At 49.0% G+C, this 26,236-nt stretch overlaps 1 protein-coding gene and 1 non-coding gene across 2 annotated transcripts in view; one reads left to right on the top strand and one right to left on the bottom strand.

Moving 5' to 3' along the window:
• Lrp5 (LDL receptor related protein 5) overlaps positions 1-21,067 on the top strand; it is a 144,141-nt gene extending 123,074 nt beyond the window's left edge. The window contains exons 19-23 of the mRNA XM_045151411.1: positions 1,654-1,764; positions 2,036-2,272; positions 3,652-3,791; positions 14,747-14,844; positions 20,690-21,067. Coding sequence (XP_045007346.1) covers positions 1,654-1,764; positions 2,036-2,272; positions 3,652-3,791; positions 14,747-14,844; positions 20,690-20,951 — 848 coding nt within the window. The 3' untranslated portion in view covers positions 20,952-21,067. The remainder of the gene's footprint in view (positions 1-1,653; positions 1,765-2,035; positions 2,273-3,651; positions 3,792-14,746; positions 14,845-20,689) is intronic.
• Positions 21,068-24,544: 3,477 nt separating this feature from the next.
• Positions 24,545-24,648, bottom strand: LOC123457951. The gene has a single exon (XR_006635299.1). It is a non-coding gene; the product is annotated as a small nucleolar RNA U13 (small nucleolar RNA).
• Between the last annotated feature and the right edge of the window lie 1,588 nt (positions 24,649-26,236).

Below are 26,236 nucleotides of genomic sequence, written 5' to 3'. Positions count from 1 at the left end.
TTGAACTTCTGATCCTCCTGTCTTCACCTGCCAAAGGCTTGGATTACAGGCATGTGCCACCATGGCTGGTTCATGTGGTGTTGGGGTCTGAACTCACACTTTCATGCATGCGAGGCTATGACTCTGCCACCTGAGCTAGATCCCCAGCTATTCCTTTAGGTCTTGCCAGTGAAACGTATCCGTTCTTTCCTTGCTCTGAGTATCCCTTTGATAGACGATCTGCGTGGTTGGTTGCCTGCCACATGTTGTCAGCACCATGGCCCCAGGACTGCCACAGAGCTGCCCCTGTGGTCTCTCTTGCTGTCTCTCCCGACACCATCGGGTTGTGTTCTTGATGACTCAGACGCTGTCTGGTCACCACCGTCCTTTATCTTCATTTAGCATGAGCAGATGTTCAGAAGACAAGTGCCTGGAATAACCTCCCAGGTATTTCTGTAAAGCCACAGTTAAGTCCTTGTAGCTCACCAACCCTTTGAGGATTTGGTAGCCATGGGCCAGGAGTTGGCATATGGTGGCCCATGGGCCAAACCCAGCTGGCTACTATTTCTGTAAATAAAGCTCCCTTGGAACCCCGAAGCCCACTCATGTACGTGTGGACTGCTCTCACGCTAAGCTGGGAGAGCTGAGTGGTTGGCAGTAGAACGCTATGGGCCCTCAGAGCCCACACGCTTCATCTCAGGACCGTTACAGAAAGGTCTGCTCAGCCCTGTGGCCACTCGTTTCAGTGATGCTGTAGTCTGTGATTTCTCAGCATCATGGGTGATCTGTCATCCTTCCTTCCCTCGTCCCGCTCTCCTGGTTTTATTTAGGTGTTAGATGCAGCTGTGGTAACTGGTCCTCTCTCAGGTGCTGGCTTGCCCACTGTGGAGGCGATGGACTACCCTTTCCTCCTCTTCTCAGAGCAGGGAATCTAGCAGGATTAGGAGGGAGCCCAGGCGAGGGTTTCTCTAGAGTGATGCTATGTGCAAGCCTGGTAGCCGTGACCTTTGCAGGTCAGCATCTGGGCGGGTGCGCAGGGGGTGGTGGTTCCTCCCATGATCACTCTCCTCTTCCCGGGTGTTGGAGGAGGTGACCTAGCTTCTGCCTCCATGGAGTTCTGCCACGCACCACTGCCTCACCTTGTCTGGGTTAGGGAGGTGGCATTCCTGGTGGTGTTCGTGGTCCTGCGTCTCCAAGAACCCAGACTGACCTTGGCGGGGGCTGTTGCTCTCTCCTCTGTGTAGGCCCAATCCAGACTAGGTGCCTCCTGGGGAGCATCCTGTCCCTGATGATCCCTCCTCTGGCCTTAGAAAAAGGGTCATGGGGGGAGGGGAGGACTGGATTTTCCATGACCACCCCTGGCTCAGTCCTAGAAAGCATTTTTTTTTTTTCCCCGAGGTAGAGTGGTGGTCTAGCCCAGGCTGACCTGGAATTCACTGTGTAGTCTCAGGGTGGCCTCAAACTCACAGCAATCCTCCTGCCTCTGCCTCCCGAGTGCCGGGATTAAAGGCGTGCACCACCACACCTGACTGAAAGCATTTTTTTTTTTGTTGTTGTTGTTGTTGGTTCTGTGTTTGGAACAAGATTTTTGTGGTTGGGCCTTGGATGATGGGGCGGGAGCCATCGCCTGCCCTCCAGTGCCTCTGAGCCCATGCCTTTCTGCCCTCCTCACAGCCATCTGCCTGCCCAACCAGTTCCGATGTGCCAGTGGCCAGTGCGTCCTCATTAAACAGCAGTGCGACTCCTTCCCTGACTGCGCTGATGGCTCTGATGAGCTCATGTGTGGTGAGTGGGTTCCGGCAGGGTTGGCACCGCCGCATTGGGTCCCCTGGAGGTGTGGGAGGGGGGTCTGAAGTAGGACTTTGAAGCGGGGGGAGAATGTGCATTCTGGGCAGGACTGTGTGAGGCCTGAGGCAGCGGGGAGGTTGGGGTCCAGGGGCTTGGGAAGCCCAGCTTCTCCATACTCCCGCCCTATGGGGTATACAGTATGTGCCCCATGGGAGGTCATCCTTTCGGGGCTAACGTGGGTCATCTTTTCCCGTCTGTCCTCTGGTAGAAATAACCAGGCCGCCTTCTGACGACAGCCCAGCCCACAGCAGCGCCATCGGGCCAGTCATCGGCATCATCCTGTCGCTCTTCGTCATGGGCGGGGTCTATTTCGTCTGCCAGCGTGTGATGTGTCAGCGCTACTCCGGGGCCAGCGGGCCCTTTCCACACGAGTATGTCAGTGGGACCCCTCATGTGCCTCTCAACTTCATGGCCCCAGGCAGCACTCAGCACGGGCCTTTCCCAGGTAAGGAGCCTCAGGTGTTTGTGGGGTGACTGGAGAGAGGGTCACGGAGGAACACGTCACCACCAAATGGCACACCCACAGGAACACAGACTGTGTTTGCAGGTGCCCGGGGCCATCACTGTGGCTTCGTGGACCATCAGTCCTTGAGGTCTGCCCTGGCAGCTGGGGTCACTGGAGCTGTGCCCTGTGAGAGCTGAAAGTGCCCCTTCTACTCAAGAGCCACCTTGGAGACTGCTCTGGGCCTCCTCAGTCCTGGTTTCTCTCTCCTTACTCTTCCTGTGAGGCAGGGTGCAGGGTCTTTCAAGGGGTCCCGGGAGGCTGAAGTGGCGGCAGTACCACCATTCCAGCAGTCTGCAGATGCCAGCACTGCCGCGTGAACGTTCCTTGGGAAGACATGAGCAAACATCTGCTCCCGCAGTCAGGACACCAGCTGCAGATCAAAGTACAAATCCGTCAGAGTTTTAACTTAGAGAATCAGTGAGTGTAGTGGCTTCATTTACAGAACATGGGCGAGGAGTTACTTACAAAGAGTGTGAGTGACCCCAAAGCAGCCACATCACCAGAAAGTCTCACGCCACCGTGGACATTGACCTCCCCATAGCTGCGTAGACGGAGTCCTCCCCTTCAGTTAATCTTGTGCACCTTATATACTCCAGCACCTCCCAAGACCACAAGACCACATGCAGCCCAGGCAGAACTACACACAGGGGCTGGAGAGATGGCTTAGCGGTTAAGCGCTTGCCTGTGAAGCCTAGGGACCCCGGTTCGAGGCTCGATTCCCCCGGACCCACATTAGCCAGATGCACAAGGGGGGCGCAATGTGTCTGGAGTTCGTTTGCAGAGGCTGGAAGCCCTGGCGCGCCCATTCTCTCTGTCTCTTTCTGCCTCTCTCTGTCTGTCACTCTCAAATAAATAAATAAAAATTAACAAAAAAAATTAAAAATAAAACTACACACAGTTGGCAGGAAGGGGCAGGTGGGAGAGTTTACAGGTGAGGATCTCATGATCCCACTTCCTCCTCCTGTGGAGTGCCAACAGACCCACTCTTGAGGATTGCTTGCTGGTAGTCACAACTGCTTTGGACAAAGACGTTGGTGGCTGTTATGCTCAGAAGATAGTGCCCTATAGGTGTCCTGTCTGCCTAGCATCTTCTGTCCTCAGCCACAGGGGAGGCGCTGGTGTCTCCTTACTGTACAGCGGAGACCCAGAGAGCTCGCACTGATGGTGGTCAGAGTCTTGCAGGAGGTGGGAACGCAGGTCAGATAGGACCTGCCCATCTGAATCAGAGCTCAGGGATGTCAGTAGCAGAGGCAGGGGTGTGGGTCTGAGGCAGAAGAGCAGAGCCTCCCATCCTGACGTGCCTTCCCCTTCCCCCACAGGCATCTCTTGCAGCAAGTCTATGATGAGCTCTGTAAGCCTGGTAGGGGGCCGGGGTGGCATGCCCCTTTATGACCGGAACCACGTCACCGGAGCCTCATCCAGCAGTTCTTCCAGCACAAAGGCGACACTATACCCACCGGTGAGTGAGGAGGGGGGCTTGGGGAGGGTGGGTGAGGGGCTAGCCATTGGGGCCTTCCCGTTAGTGCTGGCCGGGGAGACTTCCTGGAATGCTAAGACTTCTAGACTGAGGAATTCTTTCATCATCCCAGAGAATGGTGGATACATAACTTCTATCCTTGCACCTTTTCAGTTTTTTGTTAGTGACGCTGCTTTCTATTAAAAAAATAAATAGGGCTGGAGAGATGAGTTAGCGGTTAAGCGCTTGCCTGTGAAGCCTAAGGACCCCGGTTCGAGGCTCGATTCCCCAGGACCCACGTTAGCCAGATGCACAAGGGGCGCATGCATCTGGAGTTCGTTTGCAGTGGCTGGAGCCCTGGAGCACCCTTTTTCAATCTCTCTCTCTCTCTCTCTCTCTCTCTGTCTCTTTCTCTCTCTCTCTGTCACTGTCAAATAAATAAAAAAAAATGATCAAAAAAATTAAAAATAAACAAATAAATAAAGGGGGTAAGCCTTGGTCATTGTGGACAGTCTGGAAGCCACGCAGAGACACACAGAGCAGGGCTGGGCCTGTAGCTCCATCAGTAGAGTGCTTGTCTTAGTGTGCACAGGGTTTGATCTCTAGCACCCCGTGTGGCAGCGCACACCTGTGATCCCAGCATTCGGGAGGTTCATGAAGGTGGGAGGATCATGAAGGTGGGAGGATCAGACATTCAACGTCAGCCTGGACTACATGAAATTCTGTCCCAAAAGTCTAATAGGCAAACAAACAAACAAAAGGAATATACAGGAACAGAAATCTTGCCCTATTTCAATTGCCCTCCAAGGTGTTCCCAGGCCTTTTTTTTGGGGGGGGGCTCTGAGTGGTGGCCTTACTCTATACATGGTCTCACTCTGTGACCTTGCTGTCTATCCCAGGCGAATTTCCCATCACTGTTCCAACCAGGAATACCTATGTTCCCATAGCAGCCTTGTTGATTTCTTGAAAATAATTTGAGTATTTTCCCAGAACACAACCATACAGGGTGATTTCTTATGGCTAAAATAGTTCTGGAACTGGCCATGGTGGAGCATACTTTTAATCCCAGCACTTATGAGGCAGAGGTAGGAGGATTGCCGTGAGTTCAAGGCCACCCTGAGACTACATAGTCAATTCCAGGTTAGCCTGGGCTAGAGCAAAACCCTACCTTGAAAAACCAAAAAAAAAAAAAGTTCTGAAGCCTTCAGTAGTTTGAGTAGGGTAAGGGTCTGGCTTTTCCCAGCATCTCCCCAAAACAAAAGGATTGTGAAAAGAGGGCTGGGGAAAGTTAAGGCATTTGCCTGTGAAGCCTGAGGACCATGGCTCGATTCCCTAGGACTCATGGACTCACGTAAGCCAGATGCACAATGGGACGCATGCATCTGGAGTTCATTTGCAGTGTTTGGAGGCCCTGACATGTCCATTCTCTCTTTCTCTCTATCTGCCCACCCCCCTCAGATGAATAAGTAAATAAATAAATATACATTGAAAAAAGAAAAAGAGGGCTGGAGAGAAGCCTTAGTGGTTCAGGCATTTGCCTGTGAAGCCAAAGGTTCGATTCCTCAGGACTTATGTAAGCCAGATGCACAAGCTGTCACATGCATCTGGAGTTCATTTACAGTGGCTGAAGTCTCTGGCATGCCCATTCTCTCCGCCCCCCCCCCCCCCGCCTTGCTGTCTCTCAAATAAATAAATTTTTTTATTTGAGAGAGACATACAGAGAGAGAAAGAGGCAGATAGAGAGAATGGGTGCGCCAGGGCCTCTAGCCACTGCAAACAAGCTCCCGAGGCATATACCCCCTTGGTGAATCTGGCTAACGTGGATCCTGGGGAACAGAGTCTTGAACTGGAGTCCTTAGGCTTCACAGGCAAGTGCTGCTAAGCCATCTTTCTAGCCGTAAATAAATAATATTTTTTAAAAACTTTAAAAAAAGTGACCCACCAATGCCATCCTGGTCTCCTTGAAGGGATAGGGGTAGGTGCCAGGGAACCCTGTTTCTGGGAGCACAGCCCCCTGGCAAGCTTGCTTTATCATATAAATCTGCGCGCAGTACTCCCTCCTTACATGTGGGGCCACATCCCATGATGCCCCAAATCATGGATAGTACCTAACATACACCATCCTTTTCTTATATGCAGACTATGATCAAGTTTAATTTACACAGTAGGCCACAGTAAGAAGTTAATAACAGTAAATCAGAACATTCATAGCAACACACCACAGTAAGCTATGTGAATACGACCTCACTCTCTTGAAAGAGTCAAGACAGATACTAGTATTTTCAGATGACGGTGGTTAACCACAGTAACTGCAGCCCAGGAAGGCAAAACCATATACTGCTCTGCACGGAGACCTTGGGGCCTGACCACAGGCTGTGTGAGCTCTTCTCCCCCCACCCACCTCCAGGTAGGGTCTCTCTCTAGCTCTGGTTGACCTGGAATTCACTATGTAGTCTCAGGGTGGCCTGGAACTCATGGTGATCCTCCTACCTCTGCCTCCTGAGTGCTGGCCTAAAGGTGGCTATTTAACCTTACTTATTTATTTGCACTTTATTAAAGTGAGAACAGCCGCTTGGGCTTCCTCTGGGGTCCTCCCAGTGTCCTCCACCTTGCCTGGGCTGGTCCCCACCCTACTTCAGGAGATACCTTTATCAAGGCAGGCCCTGGCTGGAGGGGTTATCTCTGTTGTTCGAGGCTCCAGAGCCTATTTTTGAGGCGTGGCGTCAGCAGATCGAGTTTTAGCACATTCCTGTTTTTGCCCTGTCTACAGCCCCCCCATAGCCACCGAGAACCACATGGCCCTTTCCACTGCAGTGCCTGCCCAGGGGCTCCGGAAGCTGCTCTTTCCCTTCCGTGCTTAGCTGGGAGCTGGGTCTAGGCAGCAGATGCAGCTCTTGAGTTAAACCTCTCATTGTTTCCCCTAGTGGCTCACTCACTTACTGATGCGTGGTTCATCTCCCCACAGTGGCTTTAGAACATTCTCATCACTCCTCAAGGAAACTTGGTATAAAAACAGCTTTTTTTTTTTTTTAGTTTTTCAAGGTAGGGTCTTATTCTAGCCCAGGATGACCTGGAATTCACTATGTAGTTTCAGGGTGGTCTCAAATTCACAGCGATTCTCCTACCTCTTCCTCCCAAGTGCTGGGATTAAAGGCGTGCATCATCATACCTGGCTCCTAGAAACAGCTTCCTTTCTTCATTCATTCATTTATATATTTATTTATTTATTCATTTATTTATTTTGAGGCAAGCCCATGAGACTGACTTTTTTTTTTTTAATGTGAGAGTGAGAGAAAATTGCTGTGCCAGGGCCTTCAACTGCAATTGAACTACAGACACGTGCGCCCCCTTGTGCACATGTATGACCATGTGCATCACTGTGTGTCTGGCTTACGTGGGACCTGGAGAGTCAAACATGAGTCCTTAGGCTTCTCAGGCAAGTGCCTTAACTGCTAAGCCATCCCTCCAGCCCTGCTTATTTATTTTTGAAGCAGGGGCTTACCTCAGTCCTGGCTGACCTGGAACTTACTCTGTACCCCAGGCTGGCCTTGAACTCACAGTGATCCTCTGACCTCAGTCTCTAGAGTGCTGGGATTATAGACATGAGCCACCACTCTTGGCTAAAACATCTCTTTTTATATGTTCTTGGTTTTTTAAAATTTTTTTATTTTTTGAGGTAAGGTCTCACTCTAGCCCAGGCTGACCTGGAATTTACTATGTAGTCTCAGGGTGTCCTTGAACTCACAGCGATCCTCCTACCTCTGCCTTCCAAATGCTGGGATTAAACGTTTGTGCCACCACACCCAGCCAAAACCTCTTTTTAAATTAGTGCATTTATGTTGTATCTGTAGTACATGCTCATAGTATAAAATACAACAAATATAAAAGAATTTAAGTTTCAAAGGGGAAAGTGGAGAGAAGAAGGGTATTACCATGGGATATATTTTTATAATCATGGAAATTGTTAATAAAAATTTGAAAAATAATACTGCTTCCCTGCTTTTCTTTCCTTTTCCTTCCTACCTTCCTTCTGTCTTAAAAAAAGAGCCGGGCGTGGTGGCCCATGCCTTTAATCCCAGCACTCGGGAGGCAGAGGTAGGAGGATTGCCATGAGTTCAAGGCCACCCTGAGACTACAGAGTTAATTCCAGGTCAGCCTGGACCAGAGTGAGACCCTACCTCAAAAAACCAAAAAAAAAAAAAAAAATTATTCATTTATTTGGGGGGACAGGGGAAATAGGTGCACCAGGACCTTCAGCCACTGTAAACAGGCTCCAGACACATGTGCCACCTTGTGCATCCAGCTTTATATGGGTACTGGGGAATTGAACCTAGGTCTTTTGGCTTTGCTGGCCAGTGCTTTAACTGCTAAGCCATCTCTCTGGCCCTCTTTCATTATTTTATTTTTTTTAAATAAGAATTATTATTTTTTTGCTCATTTTTATTTTTTTATTTGAGAATGATAGTGAAAGATGGAGATAGAGGGAGAGAGAGAATGGGCGCGCCAGGGCTTCCAGCCTCTGCAAATGAACTCCAGATGCGTGCGCCCCCTTGTGCATCTGGCTAACTTGGGTCCTGGAGAATGGAGCCTCGAACCGGGGTCCTTAGGCTTCACAGGCAAGCACTTAACTGCTAAGCCATCTCTTCAGCCCTCTTTCTTTATTTTTAAAGGAGAAATGATTTGTTTTGGTTTAAAGTTTCAGTCCTTCACATTGGAGAAAGAGCCATGCAGGATTCATGGTGGTGGGAGCATAAGATGAAGGTCACACCTTGTAGATTAGGAAGCAGAGGAATGCACGGGAATGGTGTGTGTTCTGCCAGGTAGTATGTACACGTGCAGGGAATGGGCTTTATTTTCTCTACAAAGGGGGTGAGTTTTCTTTGAAATTTACTTATTTATTTATTTATTTAAAGGGAGGGAGACTATAGGCATGCCAGGACCTCCTACCATTTCAAACAAACTCTAGATACATGTTCCACTTTGTGCATCTGGCTTTACGTAGGTACTGGGAAATTGGGTAGGGACTCACTTTAGCCCAGGCTTACCTGGAACTCACTGTAGTTTAAGGATTAAAGGCATGTGCCAGGGTGCCTGGCTGCCAGTAGGCTTTGCGAGCAGGTGCAGAGCCTTTAACCACTGAGTCATCTCTCCAGCCCACAACCTTCTATTAGCTTCTCAGTTTTTTAGAAAAATTGCATATTTATTTATGTGCACACACCCACGCACGCACATTCACCAGGATCTCTTGACCCTGTAATCAAATGCCTGTCTGCCTTTATGTGAGTGACTGGGAAATTGAACCTGGGCTAGCAGCTGTGCAAGCAAGTGCCTTTAACTGCTGAGCCATGCCTTCAGTCCATTAACCTCTTATTTTGAAATCACAGTAGATTTATGTGTAACTGCTGGAAAGAACATAGATAGACCCCACCCTGCCCTCGCCCTGTCTTCCCATGGAAACATTCATAGCTGTAGTGCCATGTCACAGTCAGGGCATGGCATGATCCTTTATCCTTTAATTGGATCTTACCAATTTATGTGCTTTTATAAACCCAAAGGATAGTGCCTGCAGCAGTGGGGATTAGCTCAGTGGTAGAGTCCCTGCCTAGTATGCATGAGGCCATAGGTTCAATACCCAGCCACAAATGCATGCAGGTGTTTTCGCGCACACACAACAGGCTATTAAAGTTAACTGAGTTCCCAAGACAATGTCAGCCAGGCCTTGTGGCTTATGCCTACAGCACTCAGGCGGCTGAAGAAGAATTGGCTTAAGTTCAGGACCAGTCTGGGCTAAACAGTGAGACACAGAGACAATAAAATAACAAAATAAACCAGTGCCTTTAATCCCAGCTCTCAGGAGGCAGAGGTAGGAGGACGGCCATGCATTCAAGACCAGCCTGGGACTGCAGAGTGAGACCTTATCTTGAAGAAAAAATGACAACGACAAATAAGCACAGACAAATCTGTTCCCAGCCTTGTCTCTTGCTGCCAGCAGCATCTACTGAGCTCTGAGGCGGTGGGCTGTGCAAGGTCCACATTAGTTATCCCTAGGAGGAGGTGCTTTCAAGATCCCCACTTTTTATTTTTAATTTTATTTCTTTTTATTTTATTTTGGTTTTTCAGGGTAGGGTCTCACTCTAGCCCAGGCTGACTTGGAATTCACTATGGAGTCTCAGGGTGGCCTCGAACTCATGGCGATCCTCCTACTTCCTCTGCCTCCTGAGTGCTGGGGTTAAAGGTGTGGACCACCATGACTGTTATTTTTTTAAATTTTTATTTATTTATTTGAGAGAAAGAGGGAGAGAGAGAGAGAGAAGGAATGGGTATCCAGGGCCTCCATTTACTGCAAATGAACTCCAGATGAATGTGTTCCCTTGTGCATTTGGCTTACATGGGTCCTGGGGAATCGAACCTGGATCCTTCGGCTTTGCAGGCAAGAGCCTTAACTACTACGTCATCTCTTTAGCCCAAGATCCCTACCTTTTTTTTTTTTTTTCTGTTTTTTGTTTTTTGAGGTAGGGTCTCACTCTAGGCCAGGCTGACCTGAAATTCACTAGACAGTCTCGGGCGGCCTTGAACTCATGGCAATTCTCCTACCTCTGCCTTCTGAATGCTGGGATTAAAGGCATGTGTCACCACACCTGGTTCAAGATCCCCACTTTTTACATGAGGGGCTGAAGAGCTAATGGCAACCCCAGCCTGGCTTATGTATTCTGTCAGGCCCCTGCAATTTCTGAACCTGATGATTTTTTTTTTCTTTTAAAAATACTTATTTATGGGCTGGAGAGATGGCTTAGTGGTTAAGCACTTGCCTGTAAAGCCTAAGGACCCCAGTTCGAAGCTCCATTCCCCAGGACCCACGTTAGCCAGATGCACAAAGGGGTGCATGCATCTGGAGTTTGTTTGCAGTGCCTGGAGGCCCTTGTGCGCCCATTCTCTCTCTATATCTGCCTCTTTCTCTCTATGCCTGTCGCTCTCAAATAAATAAATAAAAAACAAAAAAATACTTATTTATTTGAGACAGTATATTTATCAGGGCCTCTTATTGCCGCAAAGAAATTCCAGACACATGGACCGCTTTGTACATCTGGCTTTAGGTGGGTACTCTGGAGTTGATCCCTCACCAGCAGGCTTTGTAAGCAAGGGCCTTTAACCACTGCACCATCTCCCCAGCACCTCCTGTTTGTTTTTTTTTTTTTAATTATTATATTTACTGAGGGAAGTAAAAAACCAAGGGAAAGGACATGGGTATAGCCATGTGGTCTGAGATCCCATGTGATGGGCCTGGAAGAAACATGAAAAGGGATTTAGACTGAAAATAGAAGATAGTGCACAGAGCTCCTGTCATGTGGAGGGCTGGAGGGGGAGAGCCCATGTGGGAGTGGGGGACCAGGGAAGACTTACCAGGACCTGGAAGTTCAGGAGAGGTGATCAGGCAGCAAAAAGATCTTATCTTTGTTCCCCCTCCCTCCCTAGCACCTACTGATAACCTTATTGTGGTGGGCTCTCCCCTTAGGCTCAGGCAAGCCTGAAAGAGAGCTGATTGGTCTGGGCTAGGGGCTGGCTCAAGAAGAGGCCATCCATCAAGGTTTGGGTCTGAGCTTAACTAATCACGATGCCAGCCAGGATCAGAGTTAAAACTTCCAGGAATACTCCTTCCCAGGGAGGGGCTCAGATTGTTTTTGGTAAAACAGATCTAGAGAATTCCTTTGGGCAAGAGATAACAAGAAGCCAGATTCTGTGTGGAGAAATATGTACCTGAAGTTTCTTCTGTTGTCAGAGGATAGACCGCCCTAGTCAAAGTGCCTGAGTCCTGGCATCCATCTGGGTGCCTCTTGCAATAGTTTGTCACAGTTCCTTTTCCTGCCAGCAGAGGGCCGCACATGCAAGTCTTTTCCTACCACACTTTCCATTAGTGTAATATTGGGTAAAAATGGTATGTTGGCTACTTTCATGTCGCTTTGACAAAATGCCTGACATAAATGAAAGGAGAAAGGATATATCTTGGCTCACGGTTTCAGAGATTTCAGCCCACAGTTTCTTGGTCCATAGCAGAATAGCTTATCCGTAGCAGAGTGGAAGCTCAGAGAAGGGTATACAAGGGCCAGAGTGAGACACACACCCAGTGACCTACTGCCTCCAGTTAGGCCCCGCCTCCTACCATTACTACCTCCCATTAAACAAGGCTATTAATGACTCCAGGCATTAATACATGCATGTACTAGAAGCACTGGTAGCCACACCTGGAGACATATGGCACTAATCCCCTAGGTGTTTCTCAGTCCAGTCATGTTGAAAATCAAAATCGTCCATCACAAATGGTATCATGTTGAAATCTTAATTCGTATTTCTCTGTACGTGTGCAGGTGTGATGTGGTGTGTGTGTGTATCTGTGGTCTAGGCCTGTGTATGTCCAGATCTGGTGATCCACGCATACGCAGAAGCCAGGAGAGAGCACTGGGTGTCTCCTTCCATTGCTCAACCATTGGAGGCTCACTGATTCTTGCTGCTTTTGCGAACTCCAGCAGTTCTCTGCTCTCTGCTCCTCACAAGCCTGAGGTTACAGACATGCATGACCATGACCGGCTATTTACACAGGTTCTTAAGGAATCGAACTCGGCTCTGAGACTCCTCAGGCCCCCATGCTTATGCAGGAAGCACTCTTGACCTCTGAGCCGTTTCTCCAGCCTCTTAGGTTTCATCACAAGTAATATGAGTATTTTCTGGGTGTTTAAGAACTGTTGTTTTCTCAGAAGGTTCCATTCATGTTCTTTTGTTGGCGTGCTGAAATTCTTCATTCATAAGGTGTGTGTAGACACATAGGTATGTGGATCCATACATGCATGCATGTATGTATGCATGCTAGATGGCAGATAGGTAGGGCAGTGAAGGGGCCCAGGTCACTTCCTACAGGGACTCGCCAGTCATGAAAACAGTTTATGGAGCCGGGTGTGGTGGTGCACTCCTTTAACTCTAGCATTCAGGAGGCAGAGATAGGAGGATTGCCATGAGTTTGAGGCCACCCTGAGACCACATAGTGAATTCTAGGTCAGCCTGAGTTCAAGCAAGACCCAAACACCAAAGCAATGAAAATAAAAAATAAATAAACAAAACAGGACTAGAGTGATAGCTTAGTGGTTAAGCACTTGCCTGTGAAGACTAAGGACCTTGGTTTGAGGCTCGATTCCCCAGGACCCGCATAAGCCAAATGTACAAGATGGCACGTGCATCTGGAGTTCCTTTGCAGTGGCTGAAGGCTCTGACGCCTCCCCCGCCCCCAAGTCCGTCTGTTGCTCTCAAATGAATAAATAAAAATAAACAAAAAAATAAATCAAACTTATGGAACAGGTCTTGGCCTCATTTATTTTTTATTTTATTTTTTTATTTTTATTTTTTGAGGTAGGATCTTGCTCTAGCCTAGGCTGACCTAGAATTCACTATGTAGTCTCATGGTGACCTTGAACTCAAGGGACCCTCCTACCTCTGTCTCCAGAGTGCTGGATTAAAGACAGGCGCCACCATGCCTGATTCTTATTTATTTATTTATTTATTTATTTATTTATTTATTTATTTATTTATGTTTTTGGAGCTAGGGTCTCACTCTAGCTCTGGCTGACCTGGAATTCACTATGTAGTCTCAGGGTGGCCTCAAACCCACGGTGGTCCTCCTACCTCTGCCTCCTGAGTGCTGGGATTAGAGGCATACACTACCACACCTGGCCTTTATTTAGTTATTTTTATATATTTTTATATATATATATATTTATATATTTTTATATATTATTTAGTTAATTTTCTGTATGTGTGAGAGAAATACATATACACGTGTGTGTGCGCGCACATACACATACACAAAATAGGTGCAACAGGGCCAGACACATACACTACTTTGTGCATCTGACTTTATGTATGTAGCGGGGAATTGAACCAGGCTATCAGGCTTTGCAAACAGGCACCTTTAACCTCTGCGTCTTTTACCCAGTCCTTTCTTGACTTCCTTTGGATGAACAAACTGAGGCACAGGCAGGAAGGTCCCTTACCAGGGTCATAATGTAGTTAGGAAAATAGGATTTCCCCTAAGTCTGTGTGGCAGAAAGGCTGAGTCCTTCCCACTGTTCTCTCACCTGGAGAATTCAGTCATTTGGGGCATGTGGTCCTGTTTTCTCTTTATTTTGGGAACTCATGTCTGGCTGTGGCTTTTATGGGGACTGCTCTATGCTTTGTACACACAGAGAAACTGCACGGTGGGTTGCGGTGCTGTCCATAGTGGTTGCTAGGGAAGGTGCAGGCCCAGGGCAGGCAAGAGTGTCTAGACCTCAAGTCCCCTGTCTGTTGCTCTGGAGGATACATTCCTGTGGTAGGTTTCTTTCCTTACTGTGACAATCTGGGGCAAGGAACCGAACAGCTTCTTGACAAGTGGGTGGGGCTGTGACCCCTCCCCCCCTTATCCTCGGACCCTGAGCACTGGCCAGGGCTCCAGCAGGGAGGCAGTGTCTCCAGAGTACGGTTTAGATCATGGACAGTGGCAGGAGGAGTGAACGTGAAATGCAGTTAGCAGGAAATCTCCAAGGAACCTGGATAAGGACTGGGGGTCAGGGCCACTGAGAGAATAGGTGCGGGAGTCCAGGGGCCTTGTTGGCATCCCGCCTCTGTGTTCATGGCTGAGCATCCGGGTTTGGGCCTAGAAGATACTGCTAGCCAACAGGGTGGTGCTTGGGAAGACAAGGGCACATGCGTGGACCGCACCTCTGCTCTTTGCGCATCTGACGGCTGCCACCTTCTGGGCACATGGCTGTGGCCCTGCCTTTGCTCCTTAAGTCTCATCAGCTCTGGAGAGGTCCTGGGTCCCTAGGCTCAGGACGGTTCCCCCTTCCCGAGAGGAAAGCTCCAGGTGGGCAGGCAGAAGGGAGCTGCCTGGTCCAGGGAAGCCTGGAGTGATAATCCCTGCTTGCTCTCCACAGATCCTGAACCCCCCGCCATCCCCAGCCACCGATCCCTCGTTGTACAATATGGACATGTTCTACTCTTCAAACATTCCGGCTGCCGCCAGACCATACAGGTAGGAGACCTTCTGCACCCTCCGTGGGTGATGAGGGTGCATTCGTGAGCCCTGTTCCTGTCCGAGGGGACTCAGACCGCTTCCGTCGGCTCTCTGCGTGCTCCGGGCTGCCTTCTCGTGGTATTCCAGCAGAACTTGCATGTTCGGTTCAGGAGTCAAGTGAGCCCAGCGTGGGTTCCTTAAGTATCTCTTGGGGTACTCTGCCAGCCCTGAAGCATAGGCCTTAAAAGTATGCAAGCAGCGTGCTCACACTCCATCACCGTCTAGTTTCATGGAGGTCCAGGGCTCAGACTCCTGGGTCCCACCATGTCCAGAGCCTTGATGTGGACCCTGGCCGGGGAGTGGGTCCTCAGAAGGATCGAATATGTGTTTAGAGGCAGGTACGCTAGTCCATGGTGGGACCTGACATTGGCCTCTCTGAGCCTGTTCAGGTTGCTGTATTGGAGTCTCAGCCTCAGTTCCCTAAATGGAAGTGCCACTGGAGAATATTGAGAAACAGGATCTCGGTTTGCCGTAGTCAGTGAGCCTGAGTGGTCAGGGATGGGCCTGCCCAACAAGGCCACCCTCTAGGCCCCAGAGGAGCTTTCTGATGGGGCAGGTAGAATGGGCCTAGACCCAGCTAGCATGGAGTCCAAGACTCTGGCATCCCTCTAGGACACCCGCCCTCCCAAGCCAACAGAGCTTTCCATGGCAATATTGCCTGCCATCCACTGGCCATTTCAGGGAGCTAGTTGAGCTGTGAGCCACAGCTTCCAGCAGACTGACACTGGCATCCACTTCCAACACCCTCTACATTGGGTCACCTGGCTGCTCAAGGACCCGCACCGGCTCCATAGTGTCACAGCATCACATAGGGCTTCACTGACCTCGGGTCGTGCAGCAGTTACCTTCTCATTGCCAGCACAAAACACCTGACCAAGCCAGGCATGGTGGCGCATGCCTTTAATCCCAGCACTCGGGAGGCAGGAATAGGAGATGGCCATGAGTTCAAGGCCACCCTGAGACTCCATAGTGAATTCCAGGTCAGCCTGGACTAGAGCAAGACCCTACCTCGAAAACTGAAAAAACAAAACAAAACCACCACAACAAATAAACCTCACCTGACCAGAAGCAGCTTCTAGAAGGAAAGGGTTTGTTGTTTTCAGTGAGAAGTATCATCCTGGTGGAAAAGCATAGCAGGAACTGGAATAGACATCCAGCCAGGCATCACATCTCCACAGTAACAGGAAGGCAGAGTCTGAGTGAGCTGATCTAGCCTTGGCAGGGTGCTGGTGGGGGGCGGGGGGGCGAGCTTGATTATAAAATCTCCAGGCCCATCCCAGTGACACACCTTCTCTAGCAAAGCTCTGCTGGCTAGAAATCAAGTATAGGGGATACCTTACACTGAAACCACCACATCCTGCTCTGGCTCGCATAGACTCATGACCATCCCATGATTCAAAATGCATTCAGTCCAACTCTAAAAGTCCCATTGTCTCCAGTGCCGATCAAAAAAGTCTGAGGTCTCATCTGAGACTCAAGGCAGTCTCTCAGCTGTGAGCCCTGTAAAGTCAAAACACGAACTTCACACGTCAACCACATAACGGGTCCAGGGTAACCATTCCCATTCCTAAAAGAAGGCATAGCAAGAAGGACTGGACTTATGTAAAATAGAAAGCCAGCAGGCAAAAGTCAAATCCTGAAGCTCCGTGTCTGGTATTTGGGACTCAGGATGAAATACTCTGGATACCAAAGGCTGGGACAACTCCACACGCAGCTGTGCTGCTTGCTTCCCCAGCAGAATCCAGCCTGAGCCAGCAGCTTTCCCAGCATCTCCCTCATCCTAGGGTCTCCTGCAGTCCATGGTCCGTATGTATGGCCTGTATGTATGGCCTCCTTGCAGCAAGTTCATCCCAGTTTCACATTGCCAAACATCTAACCCCAGAACAGCTTTGCAATCCAGTGACCTCGTGTTTCCTGTGTTTGTCATACTTCCAAAACCAGTACCACCAATTTTCATAATCCAGGTATAAAGCCTGGCTTTGAGGAGCAGGAAACTCCCTTCAGCATACTTCCTTCAGGTTTTCTCCTTTCAAAAGAATCAGTATTTAATCATTGAATCATTGTTTAAATCTAGCCTACTTAAAAAAAAAAAACCTTTATTAATTTATTAGAGAGTGAGAGAGAGAAAGACAGAGAAAGAGAATGGGTGCACTAGGGTTTCCAGCCACTGCAAACAAACTCCAGATACATATGCCACCTTGTGCATCTGGCTTTACGTGGGTACTGGGGAATTGAACTTGGGTCCTTAGGCTTTGTAGGCAAATGCATTAACTGCTGAGCCTTCTCTCCAGCTCATCTGGCCTACTTTTTCTTTATTTTTTTGAGTTATGGTCTTGCTCTAGCCCAGGCGTGAGCCACCATGCCTGGCATGGCAAAAAAAAAAAAAAAAAAAAAAAAGAAGTGCAAACTACATTCACTTCAGCTGTAATTGCTTAACAGACTACCATAATTAAGAGTAGGCCAGCAAAGCATGGTGGCACATGCCTTTAATCCCAGCACTCGGGAGGCACAGGTAGGAGGATTGTTGTGAGTTTGAGACCACCCTGAGACTACACAGTGAATTCCAGGTCAGCCTGGGCTAGAGTGAGACCCTTCCTCAAAAAAAAAAAAAAAGACAACAAAATGACAAAAAATAATTTGCCCAGCATAGTGGTGCATGCCTTTAATCCCAGCACTCAGGAGGCAGAGGTAGGAGGATTGCTGTAAATTCAAGGCCAGCCTGGGACTACATAGTGAATTCCAGGTCAGCTTGGGCTAAAGCAAGACCCTACCTTGAAAAACAAAAACAAACCATGTTTGTATAAATTTTTTAAATTTATTTTTTAGAGAGAGAACGCAAGAGGTAGGTAGGTAGAATGAGCTGCTAGGGCCTTTAGCCACAGTAATGGAACTCCACATGCATGTGCCACCTTGTGCATCTGGCTTACGTGGGTCCTGGGGAATTGAATCTGGTCCCTTTGGCATTGTAGGCAAATGCCTGAACTGCTAAGCCATCTCTCCAGCCCATACACCCCCCCCCACATATTTTAATTTTTTTATTGTTTGGCTGCAGGGATGGTTTAGCAGTTAAGGTATTTACTTGCAAAGCCTAATGGCTTGGGTTTGATCCCTAGTACCCATGTAAAGTCAGATGCACCAAGTGGCACATGCATCTGGAATTTGGCAGCAGGCCCTGGCATGCTCATTCTCCCTCCCTCCCTCTTTGTGTCTGTCTGTCTCTTTCTCTCTGATGACTAAATATTTTAATATTTATTTATTTATTTATTTATTTGAGAGCGACAGACACAGAGAGAAAGACAGATAGAGGGGGAGAGAGAGAATGGGCGCACCAGGGCTTCCAGCCTCTGCAAACGAACTCCAGACGCGTGCGCCCCCTTGTGCATCTGGCTAACGTGGGACCTGTGGAACCGAGCCTCAAACCGGGGTCCTTAGGCTTCACAGGCAAGCGCTTAACTGCTAAGCCATCTCTCCAGCCCAATATTTTAATTTTTTTGTTGTTGTTTGTTTCTTCAAGGTAGACTCTCATTCTAACCCAAGCTGACTTGGAATTCACTCTGTAGCTTCAGGCTGGCCTCAAACTCACAGCAATCCTCTTACCTCTGCCTCTTAAGTGCTGGAATTAAGGGTGTGTACCACCATGCCCACCATTCAATTTTTTTTTTTTATTTGCTTACAAACCGAGACTGAGTATGGTGGCACCAGGGCCTCTTGCTACTGCAAACGAACTCCAGATGCATCTGCTACTTTGTGCATCTGCCTTTATGTGGGTCTTGGGGAATTGAATCGGGCTGGCAGGCTCTGCAAGCAAGTACCTTTAACATGTGAGACATTTTCTTTGATCTTACTTTCATTTCTTTTTCTTTTTCCTTTTCCTTTTCCTTTTCTTAGGTAGGGTCTCACTCTGGCCCAGGCTGACCTGGAATTCACTATGTAGTCTCAGGGTGGCCTCGAGCTCACAGCGATCTTCCTACCTCTCCCTCCCGAATGCTGGGATTAAAGGCGTGCGCCACCACACTCAACTTACTTTCATTTCTTTCTATGGCAAACTTTTTTATTTTCATGTCTTTCTCTGTATTTTGCTCCTTCAAGCATAAGACTACATAGTGAATTCCAGGTCAGCCTTGGCTAGAGCAAAACCTCAAAGAGAAAAACAAAACAGCAAGGTTCCAAATCCTTCCACATTCCTCCAGAAAATCGGTTTCAAAAGACTAACAACTACACGGTCAGGTTTATTATGGCAGCAGCTCCACTTCATGGTACCAATTGCCTCTAGCAGCTGTCTTCTCATTGCTGGACAAGATAGCCACCCAGAAGCAGCTTATGAAAAGGAAACGATTTATCTTGGCTTGCATTTGAGAGGAAGTTTCGTTGTGACAGGAAAAGCATGACGGGCGTAAATAGCCCCACGCAGGAAGCAGCAGAAAGGCAGTGTTCTCGAGCTCTGGCCCTGTTGCTGGGCTGTCCTACCCCAGTGCCCGTCTCTAGTGACACGCCTCCTCCAGCTCGGCCAGCTGGGGCTCAGACATGAGGCTTTAGGGGGACCCTTGACATTCAGACCACGACCGGATGTCATTTGTTAAAGTAGCCCTGTCAGGTTCTGTCCCTAGCCTAGACTACCTACTACCTTTTCTTTGGGCCTCCAAGCCATCTTCTTTCCCTGGCCTGAGCTTGTGGCCGCTGGGTCCCACGTGCTGAGCTGCTGTTTTGCCTACCTCACGCACCTTCTCGCCCACTACTTAGGGCCTGGGATCCTAAACACACACCATGATCCCCACCCTAGACTCTGGCTGTGTGGCCTGACACAGGGTTTCCGAGCCACAGGTGAAAGCAGAAAGTCACTGACAGGCTGAGAGACGTCACTGGGGTTAAGGTCCTTGAACCCAAGATAGGCCCTTCCCAGGGACCTTTTCAGGTTCTCCCAACAGTCTCATGTTCGAGCCTCATAGTGTGTCTGTTAACCACAATTTTCAAAATATGCCAAGATAAATATATGCATAAATTAAGAGAAAAAAAAAGAAATGACATTATGAGCTGGGTGTAGTGGCACACGCCTTTAACCCCAGCACTTGGGAGGCAGAGGTAGGCGGATCACCATGGATTCAAGGCCACCCTGAGACTACATAGTGAATTCCAGGTCCGCCTGAGCTAGAGTGAGACCCTACCACAGAAAATTAAAAAATAAATAAATATAAAAGACATTATGACCAACAGTGGTCGAGCATTTTCTTTTGTTAGGCACTGACTGCTTCTAGCATTTTTCATGCTGACTCACATTTCCTCCTCACAGGCCTCTTAAGAAACAGAACTGGGGCTGGAGAGATGGCTTAGTAGTTAATGCACTTGCCTGAGAAGCCTAAGGACCTAGGTTCAACTCCCCAGAACCCATGTAATCCAGATACACACAGTGGTGCATGCATCTGGAATTCATTTGCTTTGCAGTGGTTAGAGGCTCTGGCGTGCCCATTCTTACTCTTTCTCTCACTCTAATTGATCAATAAATAAAAATTTGAAAAGGTAAAAAAAAAAAAAAGAAAAAGGAACGGAACTGATTCTTTCTTTCCTGCTTATCCTAAGAAACAGAAGCTCAGAGGTGGAATGAACCCTTGCACTAGGTCAGCCAGGCAGGTTCCGCCTGCCCTTTGTCCGGGAAGGTGCTCGTGGCCTGTGGCCTGGCTCAGGAGGTTCCAAGAGAATGAGATGAGCCAGTCCACATAGCGGGCCTCGCCTCTTCCTGAGCTGTCGGAGGGCCCTGTGCATGAGGGCAGGTGTGCCTCTGAACCCCCTCCTCCTCTGTTCCCTTCAGGCCCTACATTATTCGAGGCGTGGCACCCCCAACAACACCCTGCAGCACCGACGTGTGTGACAGTGACTACAGCACCAGCCGCTGGAAGACCAGCAAGTACTACCTGGATTTGAACTCGGACTCAGATCCCTACCCACCCCCGCCCACACCTCACAGCCAGTACCTGTCGGCAGAGGACAGCTGCCCGCCCTCGCCAGCCACCGAGCGGAGCTACTGCCACCTCTTCCCGCCCCCTCCGTCCCCCTGCACAGACTCATCCTGACCTCGGCTGCCCACCCCGGCCTCGCTGCATCCCCTGTAAATATTTTTAAATATGAACAAAGAAAAAATATATTTTATGATTTAAAAAAAATAAATATAATTGGGATTTAAAAAACATAAAATGTGAACAGTGATGGGGGTGGGTAGGGTTGGGAAAACTTTGTACAGTGGAGAAAATATTTATAAACTTAATTTTTTTTTTAAATGTAAGTAACTGCCATTCTTTTGTGTCCTGTGTGACTTTGAGTTGAATACCCTCAGGGAGCGAATGCCACTTCTGGATGGCTACTGTGTGTTTATCTTTCCATACAGGGGGTTCCCTATGTCAGGTCACCACAGGAAAGGGCTGAAACATTGGGCAGAGGTGAGCACCTTCCTCAGGAGACATCCTTAGACTTCACTAGGGCCAGCCTCGGGGGCTGACCTGTGCAGTCTCGCAGGCCGGGAGTGACATGTCACACACACTATTCAAGGCTTCCTCACATTTCTGTTTTGTATCCAGTTCCGCAAGTTATGCTCTTACCCTTGGGCTGGGTTGGTGTGCCAACCCTCTATGAAGGTGAGAGGCCAGGGCGTCCCTATCTACCCCCATCTGTGTGGACCTCATTGGATCAGGCTGCCAAGCTTCACTCTGTCAAGGTTGCACTTATCCTGGCTCTGCCCTTTTGTCCTCAGAGGCATCCAGCCAGCAGGGTCTGAGGTCTGTGTGTGCCCATCTGAAAGACAAGGCCTGGCCCCTGCCCCAGTGGGAGGAGCACCCCCTTCCCCGGTCTGACAGGAGGTGGTGAAGTAATCTAGCTGTGGCACGGAATGAGGAGATGGGTTGTTTTTCCAGTGTTACTGAAAGCCAGAGATGTCAGGGAAGGGCCTGACCCCAGCCACAGTGCTTGGAGGTGCAGCAACGCCTAAGAACTGAGCCAGGACGACCCAGAGGTCTCCTGACTTGAAATTGAACCCTTGCCCTTCTCTGAGGGGATTGGGCCACAGCAGCCCGGGGAAGGGAGACTGAGTGATGGACAGAGCACACTGGTTTCCTCAGGGTTTGCTTCACTACGGTAGCTATGCGGTGAACAGCAGGTGTGTGCCAGCCTGCAGGTATCAGGTTTCTCAGAACAGACTCTTGGGGAGTTGCTCCACTGGCTTGGGATTGCTTGAGAGTCCCCCAAAGTGAAGGTCAGTATTGCTGAGACCAAAGGGAGGCAGTCCTGCAGATGTTACTTCAGAATTAGAGCTGGGTCTGGGGGTGTGGCCCTACCCAAGACCCCTTTAGAGACAGGAGCAGTTAGATCTGTCTCTGCTTGACACACCCAAGGTGACTGACGGGCCTCTGAAACGTTCTTTGTGGCAGGGCCCATGGAGACGTGGCCTCACCTCTGCGGAAGGGCTGGTAGTATGTCCTAGCAGTGACGGGACAAGCTCATGGCCAACACTCACAGAGCCAGAGGGACACCTGACCTCTCAACATAAATGAAGAGCAATGTTTAACCAGCTATCTGACTTCCTAGAACCTAAGTATCCCCAGTTTGGGGAAACTGAAGCTTGGGTGCAAAGCAGCTAAGCCAGAATTTTTTATTTCATTTGTCATTTTTGGACTGGGGAGGTGGCTCAGCAGTCAAAGGCACTTGCTTGAAAAGCCTGCTGGCCCCAGTTTGATTCCCTGGTACCCATGTACCTAGGACTCATGAAGGGACACATGAGCCTGGAGTTCTTTTGCAGCACTAAGAGGCGCTGATGTGCCCATATTCTCTCCTCTCCCTCCCCCTTTCTCAAATCAATAAATACAAATATAGAAGCCTGCCTTTGTAATTCCTTCTAACCTTTTTTTTTTTTAAGGGTTGCAGGTTTTATTTATTTATTTATTTATTTGTTTGTTTGTTTTAGAGAGTGACAGAGAGAATTGGCACACCAGGGCCTCAGCCAGTGAAGTTGAACTCCAGACACTTGTGCCACCTAGTGGGCATGTGCGATCTTGCGCTTGCCTCACTTTTGTGCATCTGGCTAATGTGGAATCTGGAGAGGGATCAAACATGGGTCCTTAGTCTTCGCAAACAAGCGCCTTAACCCCTGAGCCATCTCTCCAGCCCTCCTCCTGTCTTTCTTCCAAAACCTTTCACCTCTATGGTAACACCTACCTCTCCCATCTCTGTCCCTCCTCTCCGAGTCCTGTGGTGTCTGTTGCGCACAGGGCCCCTCTCAGCAGTGTGTACCAGAGTGGGCCATCTGTTCAGCCCGTCCCTCTTCCAGGAGGGAGTGGACGTCCTGTCTGCCCGGGGCTTCACAGTCTCCTTGGTCTGTAGCCACTGAGAATATCTTGGGCAACCGACAGAGTTCACATGGCTAAATCTTGGGTGTTCGTGCATGTCTGGGTGCCGGGAATTGGGTGGGGCTCCACTTGTCCTTGGCTTGCTCTTCCCAGTCTTGGGCACACTCCAGACCAAGGACTGGAGTCCCACCCTCACAGCCCCTTGCTGGCTCCTGGCCTGTGCTGTCTTCTGGATTCCCAGCCTCCATATCTCCCCTCACTGAAACGTCTTCTTTGCTTTCTTCCCTAGAAACCTAGTAGTCACTGAGAGCTCAGCAAGCCCAGGGGCTCCCCTTCCTCTGGACCACCCTTTGCTGGAAGTCTGGCTCTTCCCCAGCTAGGACTACTGAGTCCCCTGCACTGTGGGAAAGGAAGGGAAAGAAAGTTGAACCTCCGGGCTATGAGGATGACCTCTCGGGTCTCCTAGGAGTTGCTGATTCTTCCTCTCCAGCCTCAGCACCTCTTGACCTGACCCAGCACTTAGTGTGGTCGGTCCACAGCCCAGCACTTTTGGGAGTTCGTCCTCTGCCAGGGCAGTGGTGGCCCGACTACAGCCTCTGGCCCTGTGCCAGCCCATGGGTGGCGGAGACAATGGGCTGTCTTTCTTCAGGTTGAACTTGCTCAACTTAAGGTCTCTATTCAGAGCTTGTCTCTCCTGTGTGGATATATGTGTGAATGAAAGTGTACTTCTTAGGAAACGATGGGGAGATTTGCTCATTATAAAATTATTTGATAGAATTAAGATTTGTCAATGCTCCTTACCTCTCTGTCTCTCTCTGAGACAGGGTCGTATGTAGCCTAGGCTCACTTCAAACTGAACTAGTAGGTAGCCAGGTGACCTTGAACTTCTGATCCTCCTGCCTCCACCTCCTGAGTACTGGGATTATAGGCTTGCACCACTATGCCTGGTTTTATATGGTGCTGAGGATCAAACTTAAGGCTTCATACATGCTAGGCAAACATCCTACCAATTAGCTACAACCCCAGACCCTCCCCTTGTCTATTTGTGAACATGCTTGGAAACATTACACCCACGGAAGCCAGGCATGGTGGCTCACACCATGAGTTTAAGGCCAGCCTGGGCTACAGAGTGAGTTCCAGGTAGCCTGAGCTAGAGTGAGAGCCTGTCTTAAAACCCTCCCCCCCAAATTATATACGTGTTTTTTTTTTTTTTTTCCTTTGAGGTAGGGTCTTGATCTAGTCCAGTGTGACCTGGAATTCACTATGTAGTCTCAGGGTGGCCTTGAACTCATGGTGATCCTCTACCTCTGCCTCCTGAGTGCTGGGATTAATGCCAGATGGGTAATGTGCTGTCATATAAGAAGGCTTCTGGGAGGCACATGTCATGCAAGTGCGTGGACACCCAATCATCATGCTTATGAACCAATAAAAGGATGACATGGGTATTTTGTTTGTTTGTTGGCTTTTCAATGTAGGGTTTCACTCTAGTTCATGCTGACCTGGAATTCACTATGTAGTCTCAGGGAGGCCTTGAACTCATGGCAATCCTTCTACCACTGCCTCCCAAGTGCTGGGATTAAAGGCATTCAGAACCATGCCTGGCTACAACATGCATGGTTTTTATTTATTTCATTTCATTTATTTATTTAATTTTTTTTTTTTTTTTTGAGGTAGGGTCTTGCTGTAGTTCAGGATGACCTGGAATTCACTATGTAGTCTCAGGGTTGCCTTGAACTCACAACAATCCTCCTATTTCTGCGGTGCTGGGATTAAAGGCGTGTGCCATCATGCCTGGCAACATGGGTGTTTCTTTCTTTCTTTCTTGTTTTTTTTTTTTTTTGGTGGGGGGGTTTTGAGGTAGGGTCTCACGCTAGCCCAGGCTGACCTGGAATTCACTATGGAGTCTCAGGGTGGCCTTGAATTAATGGTGATCCTCCTACCTCTGCCTCCTGAGTGCTGGGATTAAAGGCGTGCCACACCTGGCTATCTTTTTCTTTTCTTTTCTTTCTTTTTTTTTTTTTTACATGGGTGTTTCTTAAATGGACTGAAAAATTTAAACATTAAGCTTTAGAAGGACAGGGGGAGGGGAGAGTGGAGATCCACAAAGTGCAAGTTCTCAGGTGCAGAGGACCATCTGAGTCCTTTTCAAACCTTCCAAGTTACTTACACCCTACTTGAGGCCTCTATGGCTCCCTAATGGCCTACAGGTGGGTTCTGAGCTCAGCTACGTCCTTCCCCAGAAGACCCTCCCTGACTTCAGTGCTTCTGGCTAGGTCAGGAGTGTATCATCCCTGACAACCTATGGGGCCTAGCCACGTCATTTACAGCCCACCTGAATCGAGGACAGTACACAAAGCAGATTTGGGGTTATAGTTTGATGATGAATGAGTGAAAGGATTCCGAGACCATTGGGGGTATGGGCTGTCTCCTCCTACCCATGGCTCAGCAAGAACCACCTTGCAGCTTCTTTAATCTAGCCCTTGTGCCTCATTCTCCTTGCTAATATGCCCTCCTGCCCTGCTCTCCCCTCTTATTGTTTGGGTTTACACCAGTACCCTTACCTCCCTTGCAAGATCCCCATGAGTTCCTCACCCACTTCCCACTCTCTTCCCTTAGGCCTGTGACTGTCCTCACGCTTGTCCTCCCTGGAGGACCCTGGCACCAGCTGCTTCTGTGATTCCTTCTCTTTGGCATACCCACTGTGGTCTGGCCCCTAGTCATGTGCCTCCTAACCTTGCATCAACTGGTCTCAGTGTTTCCGAAACTCCTCATCAGCTGTGTGGCCTCAGGCAAGGCCTCTAGCCTCTGAGGATCAAAGTGAGTAATGTCTGCCCCTGTTTGTGACCTCCCTAGCTGTCAGGAGTGGCAGGGGTGGACTCAGGTTGGTAGATATCACCTAGACTTCCTCGGACAGGTTAGATCACTCAGCCAAGGTCATTCAGCCCTTCAACAGGTGTCTGAAAGCTTTACCGGCCTGTTGGCTATAGTCTGTAAAATGGAGCTACCCTCAATGAACTTTTTCT

The sequence above is a fragment of the Jaculus jaculus genome, chromosome 1, assembly GCF_020740685.1.
Source record: "Jaculus jaculus isolate mJacJac1 chromosome 1, mJacJac1.mat.Y.cur, whole genome shotgun sequence".
NCBI classification, from domain to species: domain Eukaryota; kingdom Metazoa; phylum Chordata; class Mammalia; order Rodentia; family Dipodidae; genus Jaculus; species Jaculus jaculus.
Note: the sequence above shows the minus strand (reverse complement) of the source record. Positions and strands in the feature narration are given on the sequence as shown.